The sequence below is a fragment of the Manacus vitellinus genome, unplaced genomic scaffold (genome assembly GCF_001715985.3).
Source record: "Manacus vitellinus isolate BGI_N305 unplaced genomic scaffold, ASM171598v3 scaffold_3_pilon, whole genome shotgun sequence".
Classification (NCBI taxonomy): Eukaryota; Metazoa; Chordata; class Aves; order Passeriformes; family Pipridae; genus Manacus; species Manacus vitellinus.
This window is the reverse complement of record NW_021940535.1, coordinates 7693350-7713152: the sequence shown is the minus strand read 5'-3', so window position 1 is coordinate 7713152 and position 19803 is coordinate 7693350. Positions and strand designations below refer to the sequence as shown.

Below are 19803 nucleotides of genomic sequence, written 5' to 3'. Positions count from 1 at the left end.
TTTCAGAAAAGTACAAAAGATCCGAAAGTTCTTCCACTGCTATCAGATCCATGGTCTACTTATGGCTGATGCAGAAAAAGAAAGCCAATAACATTGTAGTGGGCTGTTCCTGGCTGGATGCCAGGTACCCACTACAGCTACCCTTTCACTCCCCTCTGCAACTGGACAGAGGAGAGAAAAAAGCAGCAAAGGATTCAGGAATTGATATAAGAGCTGGGAGAGGTCACTTACTTATCACCATCACGAGCAAAACAGACTGAAAGTGGCGATATTTACAGAATTTATTACTAACAGGGTCAGAGCAAAAGAGTGAGAAGTAAAATAATCTTAAAAACACCTTTCTCCCACCCCTCCTTTTTTCCATGTCCTCCCTCCTCCCCTCCCCAGCAGTTAAAGAACAGGCTGCGTCAGCCTTTTAACACTTGGTACATGAGCATTACCTCATTCTAGTGTTTCTCTTCAAGACTTTTTTTCCCTAATATATAAAAAAGTGGTTGCTCATGAAGAAAGTGGTCTGGATAAAGAAGTTAGCAGTTTGTGAAGGAAACCTCAAAAAACATAGCCTGTACTTTGGGACTTCAACTTCCAGACGGTAGTTGGGTTAAATATCTCATCTTTTGTAGATCTGCTTAATTTTGTATGCCTATGAAGGTCTCAGAAGTTGTTTTCCTACCTCATGCAGGAAAATAAAAGTTATTCAAGGGCACTCCTCCTCTTCCAAGCAGGCCAATGCAGAGTTTGTACTAAGTCCAAAGCTAGGGTTTTCCAGTAAAAAAAATGTAGGAAGTAATTTAGCATTGGCTATATAAATGCATTATTTCCAACCTGAATGCAAAGTCTGTCTTGCCACCTAATTGATTTAATCCAAACTGTTAGGGCATAGCATAATCTCAGCACTGAAAACTGCTGTAGCTCTGTGGAAATGTTGCCTCATTCCCACTGCAGCAGAATGAACATCCTTCAACTCAGGAAAATTTAACTGTGAGGAAGAACATCTATTCTAGTACCTCTACAAGATTTTACTCTACTTTTTTCTTCATGCTAGTTTCAGGAAATAAAGGTAACCTTGGTGAGCAGTGCCAGAAACCTTAAGAAAAGTAACAAGAAAGTCACTGAAACTAGATTTTCTTAAGATGCGGTAGATATACGTAACAGCACGTAGTATGCCTCGGCAGGGTTTCAAAAGTAAATTGGATGCACGGATGATTTCTGACTCAGGAACAACACACATATGTGCAATGTCTGCTGTTTAGAGACACCTATATTTGACTTGTGAACATTCTCAAACCTATACCTCCATAAAGAAATTCTCACCAGCTGCGATGCCTTTAAGAATTTATACATAAAAACCGCCACACTGTACTCTGGACCAACTGTGATTTCTATGTGTATAAATGAACTTCACCTTTATTTTCTGTTAATTTTTGGGCCTGCTGAGATGTAAGCATGCATCTGAAAAACGATAACTCTGTTCTGAACTGGTGTGGTCACAGACCTGCAATGATAGTGTGTGAGCATTAGCAGTCACCACTGTTTGGCTTTCAAGACCCTCCTTTGGTCATCATGACATCCACAAAAAAATTTCCCCTTTTAGTCCTCATTATCTCATAATTTGCAAGTAACACAGAGTGAAGGCAGATTGCTAATTAGGTGCCAAGACTGATTTTCTTACTTTAAAAGGGTAAGTTTGGACTCTGCCTAGGGTAAAAGAAACAGAGGAGAAACACTGAAGGAAATGGTGACTCTTCCTCCGACCCCTGCACTCCCCAACTCCCTCCTCATTTCTCTCTCTGCACGCCTGCAGCTCAGCTCCTTGTGCCCTGTCAGCGGCAGACTCACAAAATAAGGTGGTGGGGGAAAAATAACCCTTGGAGATTGAGCAGAGAGGGTGGCTGGGGCAGGCTAAAGGACAGGAGAGGCTGTTAGAGCCGTTGGGGGGTGACAGTTGTGCAGCTGCGGGAGAGTCCCCAGGTGAGCGGCTGCTCCAAGGCAGGGACAAGGTGGGCAGGTGGGCAGGGGGCTGGCGCTGCCTGTCTGCTCCTGGGTGGGCACCCACCTCAGGGGTGAGTGGCACCCAAGCCGATGTGCGATGGTGTGCTTGTCATGGAGAGTGCGTGTCAAACCACTGGGTGCACGAGCACCTGGGCGCTCCTCCAGGTTATGTACGGCACCCTGAGTAGATACTGTCGCCCCTGAACTGGTGTGTGCCTGTGCGTTTTCTCACTTATATATGTTTCTCTGTGTGTGTGTGTGTGCATGCAGGAAGGGGTCTTATACCTGCATGCATGCGGGTTCACCCAGGGCTCACCCAGGCCTGCTCGTGGAGAGGGCCTGCACGGATGTGTGTCCACATGTGTAGTGGAGGTGTGTGTTGGCATGTTTGGGTGCCTGCAGAAGGATGAGTCTCTGCATGCACTTGTGAAAGCATACAGGCATGCATGTGCAAGCTGCAGTGTACCTCAGTGAGTGTTTTCCATCCATGATTTCTTGTATTTAATTCAGTTTCATAGAATTCAAGGGTAGGGAGCAGATGGTCCATCAGACTGCTATCTAGGAACACACAAGGATCCACTGTCATACACAAGAACTTATGCACAGGGAACTATATGTCTGTATGCATGTATTTACACACAGGTGCATGTTAAAATCTCACAAGCTCTTGAGTATCTTCACATGTACATCTTCTATGTATATATGTCAATGAGAGTTTGTACTGAGATATAGAATGTCTGTCTGCAAAGACTGTGCAGTTTGACACTGCATCCGGATGTGCACCCAGGTCTGTTTTTATATCTGACTAGTTCAAGGAAGCAGTCTTGGTTGTAAAATGTGTAGTCAGAGGTGTAGCATTTGCATATCCATGATGAAGTACGGATAGCAAAATGCCTTGTATCAAGGCTAGAGAAGCATCTTGTCCATAACATAGATAATGGAGAAAATATGCTGGCCTGTTCAGATTTTATCAGTATAATACTGACTGCATTACTGAGAGAATGGTATGTGAAAATTATATTTAAAAGTATAGATGTCATGTGTATCTTCACATGTCCGTCTCACACAGCTACTATTCCATACTAATGTGTATCTCTATATTTGCATACAACAGCAAGTGTCTGTTCTGCAGTGCTTTTGTTTGTCACCTGAGCCTGTATGACTGCATATTTTTAGTTGGGGAGCGTGTGTAGGACCATTGGGATGTATAGGCCATTATCACATGTGTGGTTTATGTTTTGCAGATCTAGCCTTGCAACACTTTGATTGTCATTGCTCAGTGACAGAAGGTAACACAAAGACATGTTCTTTTGCTAAAGATTTCCTACTAATATGCCATATTTCCATCTGTTAGTTTCCTCTAGATTCAACAGTAGTATCATCTCCTCAGTCTTTAAAAGACAGAAATTAATGCCATGCTCTGTCTCACTACCCGGGTTAAGGGATTTGAAGAAAGCCTGCCTTTAAAGTTTATTTCTTAAAAATATTTTTAGATCAGTGTTTAGATTAGAGTTCTCACATTGACCACTATGCCTCAGTCTGTGATCTGAAGGGAACAGCTTTGATGGGAATATCAGGATAGTTCAAACTCTGGACATATTTGCTTGTTGACTTGTCAGATAACAGTGCCAGTGGAGGTCACATTCATGGTGGCACTTTCATTTTACCCAAGATGAAGCCCCCCATCTTAACCAAGAACTTGGGAAACTCAGGCTCCTGATGCAGTGATAACATTTATTGTTCAGTCAAGCTTCATTTGGAAACAGAAGTCAAACTTAATCCACATATGTATCTTAACTGAAATTGTTGTCCTGCCCAGTTCACAGTTAATTATCTACTGAAAAAAAAAAAAAAAAAAGAAAAGAAAAAAGATGGACATTGTTTATTAATGACAGAATAATGAATGTATCAGGATTTAGTTTGGGAGATTAGTTATGGGGCACAAGTATGTCATTGCTTTCCATGTATCCCAGCAGACAGGAGGGTTGATTTGATGTTATCAGAGTGGAAGCTCTTTAATCAATATTTTTCTGAAATGGTCCAGTGTTACAGCAGCTGTCATCCCATCAAGGTCCCTGTAGCTACTCTAAAGAATTATAAGCTTGAAAACTGTTGAGGCCAAAAGTTTTGAACACCCTAGGAAATTAAGAAAGTAAATTTTGTTCTGTTTCTTGTTCTTGGCAAACAAGTTGTATATTGCTCCACAGAATTCCCACCTGGGGTATTAACTGCCATTGCTGTAGGAGCTTCAGTTGAGTTAATTCTAGGGGAATCAGAAGGCAGTGATGTTCTGAAAACCATATAAATCAGTTCTGCACGTCACACAGTTTTTTAAAAAACTGTTAAATGTGCTTCATATTTTAATGTTTCCCATAATTACAGGGAAATGGCAAGCAAGAAGAAAGAAGTCCCACTCCAGGTATAAATCTTAATTGCTTAAACTATTTGAGAAAGGAAGATATGTTCTTTCTCCATTTTAAGATGCTAAAATATCAGTTAATTTTATTTCAGATCATAATAACCAATCAAGACCAGTGGGATGAAATGCTGCAGACGAATGGTATAGTAGGTACTAACAGTTGCTATTTTCTGTTTAGTCTCTCATGGAAATATGTACAGTTTTTCATACTTATATATCACCTTTAATAGATACTCATAATGAACCAAGATGACTAGTGCCCTATTATCTTTTAAAGAAAGGTTCTATGAATATATATTTATAAATGTATATCAAAGAATCATTTCCAGTATGGTATTGTCTATGATAGGGGGTTGGAAACTTTCATGGAAGTTTTTCCCTAAAATTTTGCACAGACTAAATTAACCAATGTCTCCTAGGAATTGTATTTGGGTAGGAGGAACAAATATGTAATAGGATCATATCTACAGAGGGTTAGTAATGGGAAAGAAATGATCTGCACAGGTCAGGGAGGTAAAAGTCTTGCAGAAAAAAGACCTAGATAAGAATGAAAAGCAACAGTGAGAAAATAAAAAGAGCAATTAAAAGGAAAAGGAATGTGAGACAAAAGATGTTGTTCAAATTAATAATCTCAAATAGTCTCAAAAGTAAGTTTTCTATGTCAAAAGTAATTGAAATAAAAGAGGAAACCCTAATGTATCCACTGAGTACCTTGACTTATTCATGATGCATTCATTGACTTGAAGAGGACTTAAAGATACACAAAAATGCCTCCCCAGTGCTGTTGCAATCTAAACATAAATGTGTCTCATAAGTTCCACAAGTCAACTGTTTGTAATTCCAAACTATTACATTTTAGTAATAGATGTGTATCAAGCTTGGTGTGGTCCTTGCAAAGCTGTGATGAATGTATTGAGAAAACTGAAGAATGATTTTAGTGAAGACAATGTGTTACATTTTGCAGTGGTAAGGATGCAAATTTTGTGTGGGACTTTATTAACATTTTAATTTAAATATATCTTCTTATCTGCATATACAGAGCTTTCATTTTACTGTCTTTATGATGAGTTGTCATAATTTTGGCCTGCTTGCCTCTTCTTCTGCAGGTCTCCTCATATGACTTTGTCTAGAAGTAGATTAAAAATGGAATAAATATGTAAGAAGTTATAATAAAATGAAGATGATATCCCAAAACTTTTGTTTTTCTTGATGAGATTGCAGAAATATTCAAAAGCCAACCTATATGATTTTTAGTTTTATATTATGGATTATCACATTTAAAATTCTTGTGTCCCTGAAAAACTGTTGCATTTTTTATCTCAAATATTCCCTTGTATTTCATTTTTAAGAGAACAAAAAAGGGGGAAAATAAAAATAAATTATCACTGAACTATAGTAGTAAAAATACCTATTTACACTAGTAGTATATATATACTTCTTCCTTTATGTATGTTATTATAACCTACATGAGAAAATAGTATCAAGAGAAGACATTATTCCATGATTGATTGCTGTAATATTGAGAAGACAATCCCATGTTACCAAAACAGTTCTTTCTTCATCACCATAAGGACTGTTACTTGTATTTAGGACTGCAGTTTGAGTTTGTAACACCAAAGCATGTAGGAATGGGGTTTTTTTGGGGGGCAAAAAGGTTTACACATATCTATCTATCTGTATGTATATATATATATATATATGCATACACACTTTTGTAAGCAAATAATCTTTTTTGTCTGACTTCAGGCAGAGGCTGACAGCATTGAAACTCTGAAACCATTTCGAAAAAACTGTGAACCTGTGTTTCTTTTTTGTGTTGTAAGTACATCACATCAGTTTCTTTTAATGTGCTGCCTACTTTTGCCTTAACTTTTCAAGATTTTAAAATAGATGTGAAGAAGTATAAATTCTCTCTTTACATTTTACAGTATGTAGAATGGAACCATCAGATATTGTTTACTTGAGCTGTCTCCCATTCCCAAATCTGGTGGCTCTTGAGCACATTTTTGTTGTGGTTGTTGCACATACAGCCACAGAAGAGCTATGGAAGACACTGTTTTGGTAGTTACTTAGTGAGAAATCCATGTAAGTTTTCCAGGTTTGCATCACATAAAGTGCCTACATGTGGTTACACTGGAGATGATTATTTTATGCACATTTTCCATCAGGGAAATAGAATTTACAATTCCTGTTGCTATAAAGTTTTTAAGATAACAAATAAAAATGTGTTTGTAACACTTGCAGAACTGCAGCAATTAATCATATATTTATGATTTCTCACTGATGGACACAGATAGACTGTTGTCCTAGGATACCACCATGGAATACTGCTCACTTAGGAAGTGGTGGGTTTTTTTCACTTTAGGGTGTCAGGATTTGAATTCCCATAACTAGGGACCACAAACAACGATACTTTCAGGACACTTTCAGGTCTGAATCTGAATGCTGCCTAGAGAAGTTAGTAGTATCTTTGGTCTCCACTAGTTAGCTTCATTATTGCACACCTAAACATGGTAGAACACGCTCTGGAATCTAATGCAAAAAAAAAAAAAAAAGAAGACAGAAAACTCCATGTTATACAAATTACAAGCAAGTAGAATCCATATTTGCATTTGCTTCCAACTGTACTGTTAATGGTGAGCCTTGAAAAAAACCGTGGAAAATTAGGTAGAGAAAGAAGTAGGGAATTAAAAGCAGGTTAATTCTGAACTAATAGAGACAATAGTAGCTTTGGTATTCCTTCATGGGCATAAGAAGTAGTCCTGTAGCTGGAAAAATTAACAAGATATAACGTTTCAAAAGCTGAAGTAAATGTGTAAACTAAGAGATGAAAACTCACTGTAAGTGTTATTTTCTCTTTTACAGAATGGTAAAATTATTGATATAGTGAGAGGTGTAAATGCTCCTCTTATAATTAAGAAAGTAACAGATCTAGTGGAAGAAGAGAGGCAAATTGCAGCTGGAGAGAAGGAACGCACCGAGGTACTCACAAACCAGATACTTACATATATTTGTGTGATAGTGTTTTAAGTAATGTTTAATTTTTTGTATTTCTGTCTTAACAGTAAAGTGATATATGTGACAGGCTTTTTTTGCAGAAATTTCATAAAATTATCTGCGTTCCAAGAGACTCCTTAAGATCACAGGCGGTGACACTTTCACTAGATCGGGTTGTTCAAAACTGTGGGGACTGCTCTGTACTTAAAGAATCCAGTTTGCTACAAAAGCCAAAGGACTTTCAACAAGTTTATTCCATCACCTTTCACTCCTGACTTCCAGATGACATGAGGACATAAGGACAGCTTAGTCTGACTTCAATAGCCTACACTGCAAACAACTCTACAGTCGGAATTTATAGTAATAGCAGAATTAATCCTCCCTTGCTGGATATTCTCTCCAGAAAAAAACAAATATCCATTATGGCTTAAAAACTTAAGAAATTTACAGATTAGCCTATTAATGCAAGAAATTGAGAAATGGACAAAATGTCACTAGCACATAGAGGTTTCAGTAATCTTTTTTTCTTTCAGGGATGAATATTTTTAATATATAACTAGTAACTGCATCATATGAAACAGACATGAGAAAGAGTTATGTCTCATTGCTTGTTTTGAGTGAAAAAGATCAAAAAACTCCACTTACAGTAAAAAGAGACTCTTAACAAACTCCAGCTCAAGGAAAATCAGACTGACCTAAGGTCTTTCTTAGACTTGCTTGTTTTCCACAGTAGAAAATCCATTCTTAAATTAAGATAGAAGTGTTGTAAAGATCTGACAGCTGTGTTTGGTGACTTTACCTTTTAATGGTGGCGTACTTTTGCTCTATTTGTAATTACCTTAGGTAGTTGAACTTGTTTTTCTAGAAGAAGAATCATCAGAAGAGACTATTGAGGAGACTGCAGAGGACGGTAAATATATTTGATTTATTTTAGAAATGTTAAGAGGAAGAAAGAGAACAAATGTCTTTTGATTAAGAATTGTCTGTGTCAAGCACTAATAGACCTTCCTTTGGTTGAGTTAATAATATGAGACACTATGATTCAACTTTTTTCAGTAAGGAATTAATACATTGGACTGTCATCATTGATATTTTCACCCTCCCACTGGGAACCTTCAGACTTTAGATAGAAGTGATACGTGCCAGGGAACTTTTCCATGTAAAATTAGGGCCTGAAAGTCACTTCTACACAGTCCCTGTGTTGGCTATGTACTTTTGTTGAGGTGGAATACTATGATGGGGTTAACGTGAGAGGATTGAAAGAGTTAATCTTTGAAGCAATGGCATGCCTTGTATCTCAAATTATTTCAATTAACTCTTTCACCAGACTAGATTTAAGAGCAGACTTATGTAAGAGCAAAAATCCACAGTATAGCATGATAAGCTTCCAAAACAAATGAAAAAAAAGCACCATCCTGTTTGCAAGTCCCCTGTCTGTGATTTATCTCAGGCTTCTCATGAGCTGAGACCTAAATCTTTTCTAGTTTAATTGTTATCTGTGGCTACTGAATGTTCCTACACCTTCATATATGCACAGAATGCCATTCTTCAATGTTGAGCTGGAATAAACCCCTCCCTCATCTCTTTCTTGATCTTGGTTGTGTTTTTTTTTTCCTGTGAGAAGGCATTAGATTACAGACGTGGATTGAGATGTGTCCCTTCTCCTTCCTCTTCATGCCTTCTTTATTGTATGGTTCAAGTGACATATCCCTGATCTTAGCTTTAGCCAATATTCTTCCTCATAAACCCTGAGAGACCTAGGAGTACAGTATTATCATTTAGCAAGTATCTACAAGCTTCACACTAATCCACAAAACCTAAATGTGATACAAAATCAGAGAACAGAGCTTTCAGCTCAGGTTCAGCTTCAAGTCAGGGGATCTCTCAGAAACTGTAATATATTAACATATTATATTGGGGTAACATTTTCATTAACACATGCATGTGCCTATAAGTGTTTTCTAGTACTGGAAACAAGTAGCAGTTTCCATTAGCTGCTATTTCCATTAGCACTATCATTAAGTTCTTCTACAGTGTTCAGAATGGGATTGAGGTACATTCTAATGTTTAAGGTTCTGCAAAGATGATGCAGTGTATATTCCCTTCTGATCATTTTCAAGGATCTGTATGCTATGGATGTTGCAACAGTCTGTCTGTACTGTTACAGCAAGGAACACCTTATTTTAAACATTAGATTGTACTAGCAAGAATGTGTGACCAACACTTATTAATTGCAAATTACTTCAGCATTCACAATGCCAAGGAATCAAACATATTCTATGACAAGAATTGTATATTTTACGGGGAATCTCCAATATTTGTACAGATTTTCACTTAGTGAATTTCCTTAGTAATAGTAATTCCTTTCACATTTCTACTCTTGTACATACAGAACTCCCTAGACAAAGCGTCCATCTTAAGCTGAAATTTTTTCACCATAGCTACCTGCATGTGAACCATTTCTCCCCAATATTAACCCCACAAAAATGTGGTTCATCAGGAATATGAATTCCAGGGATAGCCAAGGGTGGCCCTGCACTCCAAGACATGCTTTAAGTGCTGGAGTCAATTTTTGGAAACACTGTTTGGCCATCTCAATATTAAAAGGGAGAATTATTTAGAGAAACCCCCTTGTAAGTAATGAAGCATTTTGTTGTGTATTTATTTTGATGAATGTATTAATTAACATATTACTCTTTTTTCCCTTTTCTAGAAGAAGAAATACTCAGATATTCTGTTGGAATTATAAAACCTAATGACGTCCTAGAGGGACGTGTAGAAGAAATTAAAAAAAAGGTAGACAGAATTTTAAAATATTAATTCATCCTATTTGTTTAAGAGGCATAGTAGCAAGATGTAAGACTAAGTAGATCCTAATTTATGCCCAGGCTTTAGAACAAGATCTGTTAATGTTTCTCTGGTAAGGATGATAAAAGGACAATAATTTTGACCTGAAATAATATGGTATTCAAATTTATACTATTATTTTAATATTTTATGCCAGTAGATGAGGCAAAATATTGACTCACACTGATTCTGTTACCAAAAAAATGCCTTATAACACTGCATATTAAGATAAACTCATACAAATTTTAAAAAGTGACCTTTGAATGAAAGGAAATCAGAGTGCTATATAGTTTGTTTCTGCAATTACTCTACTGTAGCCAGAAAATAAGGTCAGAAAAAATCCAAAATACCCCCCAGAAAACAGGCAGTGCTTGAAAATTATTTAGCTGGGGCTGAAGAGCTGTTACTTGGCTTATGAGGTGTGCACCTATGCTGTTTCCACAGTCAGTCTTGTCGAGGCAGTCTGGAAACACTCTGCAGCATCATAGGGGCTTTTAAAGAGCAGAGTGCCAGTAAGCAGATTAATATTAGCATATGATCAGTATTGGGGCTGGACAATGCCTTTGTTATTAAAATATCAGTATATGGTATAAACCTCATACCAGTGGACTATGAATTTGACACAGGTCATATAAGCATATATCACTTACATATACTTGAATTTAGTGCAGTAATGTAGCTTAAAAGAGCTAGATTTAATTTTTCTTTATTTGCTCTTTCTGAAGCCAAGTAGTTTAGCCTGATACAAATTGATCACAAGTGCACATCTACATGACTACCTTGATTATAACAGAGTTTATAATAAAATTTTTAGAAGTATTTGCATATTAACCAGTCACAATGGACAAAAAGAGTTTATTCGGTGTGAAATAAAAGGGATTATTAACTACTGAATGAATGTACTCCATACATTGAACTGCACTATAATTTTCAAAAACATTAATTTATGAGTATTGTAATGCTGAATTTAGTGAAGTGCTTTGAAAGGCTGGAAGTTCAGTTTAGGCAAAGATAGCCATTATATTTTGAATACAACAGCAATATATTTTGAATTTCAGGGAATTTTAAACTTAAGATAACTTTCAAAATCAATCTTTAGATTTACAATAACATACATTTTGTATATACCCATTTTCAAATGCCACTGAGTAATAACTGAATAATTGCAGATTAAAGATGCAGGATTTACCATTAAAGCAGCAGAGGAGAAAGTGCTAACTGAAGAGCAAATCAGAGTGTTCTATGCCCGGAATAAAGACCAGGTAAAAGCAAACTAAAAACTTAAATGAAAGGAGAGGGTAAAACATATCACTGTAACTAGATGTGGTTGCAAATCTCTGTACTGTAATTTTTTAGTATGTCAAAAAACTGAATTAATGTAGATTTAGTTCACAAAAAATTTTCTTCACTCTTGTTATTCACATTTTAACCTGTAACAACATAGTACTTGCTTAAAGTAGTTCCAGGACTTCCTTTATCTCAATTAATTTTGTTTTAGACATCTGATAATGTTGTCTCAAATGATTGATGAAAAAACTTCACAAACAATCTAACCGGGTTCTGACTAATGTATGTGAATACCAGTTTTGAATAGGAATTTATGAGTTACTTTGAAAGGATGATTGTCTCATTTCTGACTATAAACTCAGAGTTCCTGCAATTCATGATGGAAAATTATGTTTTTTAGCCTGACTTTGAAGAATTTGTTCAATTCATGATGAGTGGACCATGCCACGTTTTGGTATTCACTAAAAAAAAAGACACTGCTGCCATTCCTCACTGGAAAGAACTACATGAAACACATGACAGTATGTCTGATACGTCTGAGTCAGAGAGGTAACTAACAGTGAAAATGTGTATATGTGATTCAGTTACAGTGTCCAGAGCACACCACAAATCAAGGCATGTTCTTCAGATGCAGATGTGCCCGTGTGCGAAGGGTTCAGGGAGTAGGCAGAGTTCTTCACCTGGTCCTTCACAGGACCACCACTAGAGATGCAATTTCAGAAACTCCATACTTCCTAGTTAAAGATGACAAGAAAATGTCTTCGATCTCTTTGAACTAGCCTTGAATGGATTCTCAGACCAGTGGGAGCAATGCTACACTTCAAAAATGATGTAGTCCATGCAATTCTACTTCATATTCATTCACCCAGACCAAGTGACTGCCAGCACTGCCGACTGAAGGTTGCACTTCTGCCCATGTTCACTCCTTTGTATCCTGGGAAGCTGTATATGTGGCTCAGAGGAGACCAGGGGACACCTAAGGCATGTTGTTCTCCCTGTGAACATTGCAAAAGCCATCAGAGAAGGGGTAGGGTACCGGGGTTTGTGTCCCCACTCTGCTCCATGACACATAAAACATTGTAAGGATTAATTGTTCACAACCATGGTATCTTGAAATGTCTGTTTTTCTTCTGTACCGAGAGTTTGTAGAGAAAGAGGATGATAGTTGTATACACGGCTTCAGACAACAGAGTGTTCACAAAAATTCAAATATCAAATCAAGTTTTACATTTAGACAAGAGACTTACTTAAAGTAACAGGAACTTAAATACTTTGTCCAAGAAATAATTTATCATAATGATTGATATTTTTGTTGATGACTGCTGTATCTCTTTCTGCATTAATTTAGTACAACTGAGGAATACTGCATTTTATGTAAGTGGCCAAGAGGGACTTTATTTACATAGCTATTTAAACCTTAGACATACAGGTAAGTAACAATGAGAAGTATCTGTTACAGACAATTCTGTATTGCTATCATTTTTATGATCATGCTGTACACAAATAAAGCACAAGCCTTTTATTGATCATTTATTATACACTGTATCCTTGCCAGTAGTAATTCTTTCTCATGAAACAGAGGGACTTTCTTGAATAAGCTAGAGGGAAATTACTAAAGCTATGTGACTGAGATTTCTCTTTCAGAGCACTTGAGGCACATGAGGCAGTTTTTGAGAAAATTAGTAATTGTCTTCTCAGAAACATTATTTTGCTCATGAATCTGAATTTAATGAAAGCTTAGTTTTGCATTCTATTCTTATGTTTCACTAAATTTTAACATACAAATACAACTTCAAGAAGCCAGCTTATTAACACTACGCATGCAGTGACTTAAAAACTGTATTACTTCATGTTTCATTAGTGGGCTAGCACTCGTGGAAGCTGAGAGTCTAGTAAATCTATGTGACGTGCAAGACAGTATCGAAGATGCCAGCAGACAACTTGGCTTCTTTTTCCCAAATTTTCATATACATCAAACGGAACAACAAGCTGAAAAGACTTTGGCCATAATTAGACCTACTCTCTTAAAGGAAAGACGAGGTAAGTGTTAATAACTGTATTTTGTATCTAGGGTATATAAATAGTCTCATATTTTGAATTTTGAATTAAAAATTTTAACTCGATTAATGAAATGTTTTTAGGTTATATTGTCTCCCCAGAATTAGGCCAACAGAAATTTTTGTCTGGAATGAAGTTATATGGTTAATGTTTTTCATATATTGAGGATGTAAATGTCAATGCTATTTTGTTCCCTTGGCTGATTTTTCAAGAAAGTCTGTAGATTGTATATTTGAATGGAATATTTGTAGAAGACATCTCAAATAAGCTAGTATTTTCAAATGTTGTAGAGGGGACCATATTTCCCACCATAATAAAGTAGCTGATATTCTTGAATGGCAGCTCCAAGATAAATCAATGGCAAGGTGAAAAAGATCCAATCTAAGTTATTCTATGTTGCATAATGTGGTGTTGCTCAAGGGCAGGTCTAAACAGAAAACATTTTTACAGATTAAATAAAAAAATCTACCCCATTAACATGAACCTTCATCCAAACAAGTTTACTTTTCAATCATATATTTGCATTTCTTCCTAGATTTCAGATAACACTTATTTCTAACTTGAGAATCTCTGTACTTGAAATAACCTATACACAGGATCTGAAAGACTACAATTTTGATCTTTCCTTGGGTATTTATATTCTTGATGGTTGTCTAGTATGTTGCTTAGAGCAGCAGTTCTGCAGGTAATTACATCGTCTGTAGGTAATTACAGAGTTATTTTGACTTGTGCCAAATACTGCTTACTTACCCATGTGGTCTTGTAAGGCTTAGTTAAATAAACATTCACCTATTCAAGTTCCTTAGACCTTCTTTTGGTCATAGTAATGTATATCATATTCCTCAGTCAGTAATTCCTAATGAGGTTTCGGAAGTAAGAGAAAACCTTAAGAAGATGAGGATCAGCTTTCTGAGTGTTCGGGCAATTCCTGGAGCGCAATAACATTTGCTTTATATTAGTTTTCTGTTCTTTAGTTAGGAAATTAATTCACCTGTAAAAATGTAACATTATCATTGAAAAGTCCGTGTCATTTCTCTGCAAGTGTGCGAAGTAATGCATGGATGGCCCTTTATCATTATTTCAATATATTTAACAGATTCTATCATACAAAGGATAAAGGACGATGGCTTCAAAATAGCAATGCAGAAAGAAATAATCCTATCTGAAGAACAAGTGCGTACATTTTACAGTGAGCATGTAAATGAAGACTACTTCCCAGTCCTTCTAGAGCAAATGACCAGGTATATTGAATGAAAAATGAGCATGTGGATCTACAGATAAGACTGAAATTTTCACAATTAATAATTGTAGAATCACAGAATCAGAAAATGGCTCAGGTTGGAAAGGACCTTTAAAGTTATCTAGCTCCAACCTCCTGCCATGAGCAGGGACACCTTCTACTAGACCAGGTTTCTCAGAGTCCCATCCAAATTGCCCTTGAACACTTCCTGGATAATACATGGCTATAAGATAGACATGTATGTAAAGGTTTAGTAAAAGTCAAAACAGGATCAGATAACTGCAGATAATGAGATAATTCCCAGGTATAACAAATAAATAAAAAAAATGAGGCTTTCAAAAATTGCCAGCTACTCCATAACTTCATATATATGATGTCAAAGTCAGCAGCCAAGTCCATTGGTTTGGGTGAAACCAGTTTAGCTCTGCTCTGAAAGGCTGCATTTAGGTTGTCTAGAGGCGAGCTCTGAAATCTTTAACCAGGTTGTGTGTTGGATACCTTGGGGAGGAGAAATGAATCATGTCTGGATATTCCATTCATATGAAGTTAGGATATGGCTGGGGCATGAGCAGTGTTTCTGCATCTTGCTGTTGTGATAAAACTCAGTTCCTTTGCAATTTAAATTCATGTTTAAGCCTCGTAAGGTTTTATCAGACTGTAGTTGTTTAAACAGAGATCAGTTTTAAAGTCCTCTAATACTAGGGCTCATTTTCCTAGCCTGGACTATATGTAATCAAATTACTTTGAAAAGTACTGGGAGTTTAATTTTTTTTTAATGTTAGTTTTCCCATTTTAAAGTGGTCCAACTCTTGTATTGGCTCTAACACGTGAAAACGCTGTATCACACTGGAGAAGTTTACTGGGCCCAAAGACCCTTGAAGAGGCTTGCAAAGAAAATCCAGACAGGTATAAGCCACAATAGTAAAACATCATTCACAGCTTCCAATTTACTTTCATATTTCTCATCTCAATGAATACAACATTCCAGCTGGTGTAACTATAGTGCCATCATCTGGAAACTGATATGCATTTCTGCAATTTGTTAAGCTTTTCTTGGAAGTAGGACTGTATTACACATAGAAACTATGGCATCTTTTGAGAAATAATGGATGGTAAGAATAATAAAAAGTTGAGTTTAAAAAAGGGTATTGAAGTGAAAGGGGATCTCTTGAATCAGAGAAAAAATGTTGGTAAAACCTATTCTTTATAGTGTTTTTTTTTCTTGAAATACCATTATTTTTTGGAACAAATGATTTTTCTCTTGGCTTAATGAAAGTTTTGCATCAGTAGAGTATTTTATTTCTGACTTAAGTTTGTCCTACACATTTTATAGACGGACATCTTAGTTCTACCTATTTATCATATTGTTCTAAGAAAGTGCTGTGGTATCATCTTACCTGTTGCTGATAGAAGTGCTGTCTCATTAAGAAAGAATTGGTATTTCTTGGAAATATAACAAGATGAGAGTTGGGGGGAAGGCGTTCAGATTTCAGATTGTCAGATCAACACTAATTTATATATTACAATATATAATAATATAATATAATTAAATAATGTATATATTTATATTCATTCACTCAAAGCTAATTATAATTCATTGCTCAATTCATAGCTATTCCTTTAAGTAACTTCACTCTTTTAATGACTCCTAGTTTGCGTGCACAATATGCAGTCGACAACGTACCTATTAATCAGCTGCACGGCAGTTCTACACCTGATGACGCTCAGAAGGAATTAGAGTTTTTCTTCCCTCAGGAACAAACTTTTGCGTTAATCAAACCTGAGGCTGTTAAGACTCATAAAGGTAAGTCATTTAGAAAGTATGGGCTATGTCTACTGATGCAGACATTTCTACAAAATATTAGCACCGTACGCTGCAGTAAATCACATCAAATGCATTCTTTTGACTCTCTGAAATGTATTTTCTGTGCAGAGAAATAATTTTACAGGGCTTGCATGATTCAGGTCGAGATCTCAAATGTGAAAGTTCCTTTGCTTAAGCTGCCTATAGGTCTTTCTTCACAAGAATAATGGTGAATTGGAGAAAGAGAGTTCTTAGATAAGTTAAACTGTTGAAAGGCTAGCTGCCTAGCATCCTTTTAAGTCAAAGGAGAGAGACTTTCCAAAGTTATGTTACTTACTTCAGACAGGTATTTCTACTGACTCAAAAGGGGTCATTGCTCAGTTAGATTCATTCCTATTCTTGGTTTAACTTGCCATTAGAAAAGGGGAATACGGAGGAAACATCAAAGTAAAAAGTAAAAAGAGCTCCATGTACGATTTGGAATCTTGTCTTAAAGATTTTTGAAGCCACTTTTAAAAAATCCTATATCCAGAGCCTCTTCTGAACATTATTCTTTTCTATTCTATTTAAAATAAAATTCAATAGTCTTTCTAATGCTAATTCATCATTGGCTTTTGTGAGTCTTTCTTCCCCTCAATCAATCCAGATTGATTCTGGCAGGCCAGCTGGTACTTGATATAGCATAACAACTACAGTCCACGTTTTATCCAGTGTGAGAACAGTGAATGCTATTGGTATAGTTCATAACAGTCTGGGTTTAACACCTTCATCAAGATGGACAATGCGATTACAATGGTTTCTGTACATTTTATAGGACTGTTGAAGTCTTTATTATGTTGTCCATGGGTGTTTGATACTGTAACAAGAATTTTAATAGATGCTGGTGACTTTTTTAAAAAAAGACATCTAGTATTTTCTGAAACTTTTGAAGTTTGGGTGTGTTGGGAGTTTTTTGCATCTAAACCATTTCAATCGAAAATGAGCTTGTTTGTTATTCTCCTAGATGACATTATGAAACAAGTTAAAGAGGCTGGATTTAGCATCTCAAAGATAAAAGAAGAAGCTTTAACTCGTGAAATGGCTGCACAGTTTTACAAGGATCATGAAGGAAAACCCTTTTATGAACAGTTAGTGTCTTGTATGACTGAGTAAGTATCTTCTTTTACAGTACTGAGGTATGTAAGTAGACATCACACTTTGAATTTACAGTGTCAACAAAACATGCTACACCATAAGTGGTATAAGGATTTTACACTCTGTCACTCTTTCTGTCAAGTTTAGAGGCTTCTAGCACAGAGTGCTCTTACTTTAAAAAGGAAGATTTAAAATTCTTTCCAAACTTATGTGCAGTGACTATTATTTTGGAATTTTTTTCTCAAAAAAGGAACTGCTTTCCAATGGAATCCTTGTTCTTCCCATGCAGGACAAAATATCTTTCTCACAATATTGCTAGTATAGTTGTCGATAAAACAGTATGTATTGTCTTGCTTCAGAAATTTTTGGGTGAGAATATTTTTGGACAAAAAGTCCAGATCTAAATACCTGCTCATCATAATCTTTTTGGCTTTCAAATATGGAATATTGTCTTAAACAAAACACTCACTAACAAATATTAATACTTAAACAGTTTAACAAAATTCAGATAGTGCAATGCTTATCATAAATATTCATGGTACCTCTGAAGCCAAAGCTAAGTCTGCTTCTCAGAATAAAGAGCTCTCTTATACTGATTTTACAGGGGTCCATCAGTGATAATGGTCTTATCAAAGGAAAATGCTGTGGAAGAGTGGAGGAAACTAATGGGTCCAGCTGATCCAGAAGAGGCAAAGAAGATCTGTCCTCAATCGATTCGAGCTCAGTTTGCACATGATATTTTGTCTAATGCTGTCCATGGATCATCTAATAGAGAACATGCACTGAAAAGCATTGAGTTCGCATTTGGAGAGATTGGTACACACTAAACAATTAAGATGCAATCTCTGGAAATTGATGTTCATGTCCTTAGATGCATTTATCTACCTAACATTCTATACTTAAGACTATATAAATACACATATTTTCCTTCATACTTCAATTGTAATCAGGCAGCTTTTTATTATCAGCTTTTCCATATTGCAAAGCATATTGATGTAACAAGTAGTGCCTGCTAGAAGTTTGACATTAGTAATGATTTCTTTATGTATGCTTAGTAGAGTGTTGTTGGGGTTTTTGGGGTTTTTTGTCACTTTAACAGATTTATGCCTTTCCAATAGTTTCAGGATTCTAAGGTGTTTTGTATGTAGCTACTTTAAAAAGAACAGGGTCAAGGAAGGTGATTAAAACACTATCAATGACACATCCATTGTGTCAAGCCCTACAGTTCTAACTGTGAGCCAAATGGGGCTCCTGGGCTCATTGGCCAACTGTATGTGTGTGCATCCCTGGTGAGGCTGCTCTGGGCTATCAAGGCCTGTTGGTTCCCTCAGGGCCCTGAAAAACATTTACACTGTTTATTTATCCTTTCCCTAAATATCTTCTAACAATTACTGTAGCAGGTTGGATAATAAAGCAGAAGGCCCTTTCCAGCCCATTTACTTAATTCAAATTTATCAAAGGAACTAAAATATAAAGCCAGCTCTTACATAACAGCTATTCTTGATATATGCCTCTTCGCCAAACTAGTGAATTCATATCCTGTCCAGCCTAACTTGGCTGGCCTCCATAAAGAACACAAATATTATTCTGCAGCTGATATATTCTCACTTTTGCTGTCTGAGTCTGTTGAAAGCTGAGATACTAAAGAGCGGCATTCAATTAAAACAATTTACTTATGGCATTGATTATAAGTGCAAAGTCCAGAAATAATGAAGTCTTTCTCACACTTTCTTTATTTTTCCTATTGTATTTAATAATATTAAAATATTTAATATTTTCCTATTGTAATTAGCTGTTTTAAAGAGCTTCCTGACAAATATTTCTGTTGTGATGGGACATTTGTTATTACAGACATTCCTCCTGCAGAATTTGGACTGAGCATTCTCCTGGTGACCTATTTTCACCTACAGCTACTTTACTGCCATAAACTCGGCTTGAGGCTACCTAGCCTGTAGGAAGCTGTGATTAGTGCAGAATTTATATGCCACTCAGTGAGGTGACTTCTGAGAAGCATAATTCAGGACT

General features: G+C 36.3%; 1 protein-coding gene and 1 long non-coding RNA gene across 2 annotated transcripts; both read left to right on the top strand.

Moving 5' to 3' along the window:
- Positions 1-1959: 1959 nt before the first annotated feature.
- On the top strand, positions 1960-4412 carry LOC108640184. The gene is made up of 3 exons (XR_001920976.1): positions 1960-2063; positions 3237-3281; positions 4375-4412. It is a non-coding gene; the product is annotated as an uncharacterized LOC108640184 (long non-coding RNA).
- A 40-nt stretch (positions 4413-4452) lies between these two features.
- NME8 (NME/NM23 family member 8) lies at positions 4453-18620 on the top strand. The gene is made up of 14 exons (XM_018075455.1): positions 4453-4561; positions 5271-5377; positions 6158-6229; positions 7277-7393; positions 8252-8318; positions 10125-10204; positions 11425-11517; positions 11943-12091; positions 13404-13582; positions 14697-14841; positions 15639-15746; positions 16493-16644; positions 17648-17792; positions 18383-18620. The coding sequence occupies exons 1-14, from the start codon at positions 4453-4455 to the stop codon at positions 18603-18605; spliced, it is 1746 nt and encodes a 581-aa protein (XP_017930944.1). The 3' UTR covers positions 18606-18620.
- The last annotated feature ends 1183 nt before the right edge of the window (positions 18621-19803 follow it).

Bases quoted from the DNA above. Each gene is read 5' to 3' on its own strand.
- NME8 (XM_018075455.1), top strand. From the start codon at position 4,453: ATGTTCTTTCTCCATTTTAAGATGCTAAAATATCAGTTAATTTTATTT. The intron at 14,842-15,638 runs GTATATTGAATG...CCCATTTTAAAG, and splicing joins CTTCTAGAGCAAATGACCAG to TGGTCCAACTCTTGTATTGG. The intron at 17,793-18,382 runs GTAAGTATCTTC...CTGATTTTACAG, and splicing joins TTAGTGTCTTGTATGACTGA to GGGTCCATCAGTGATAATGG.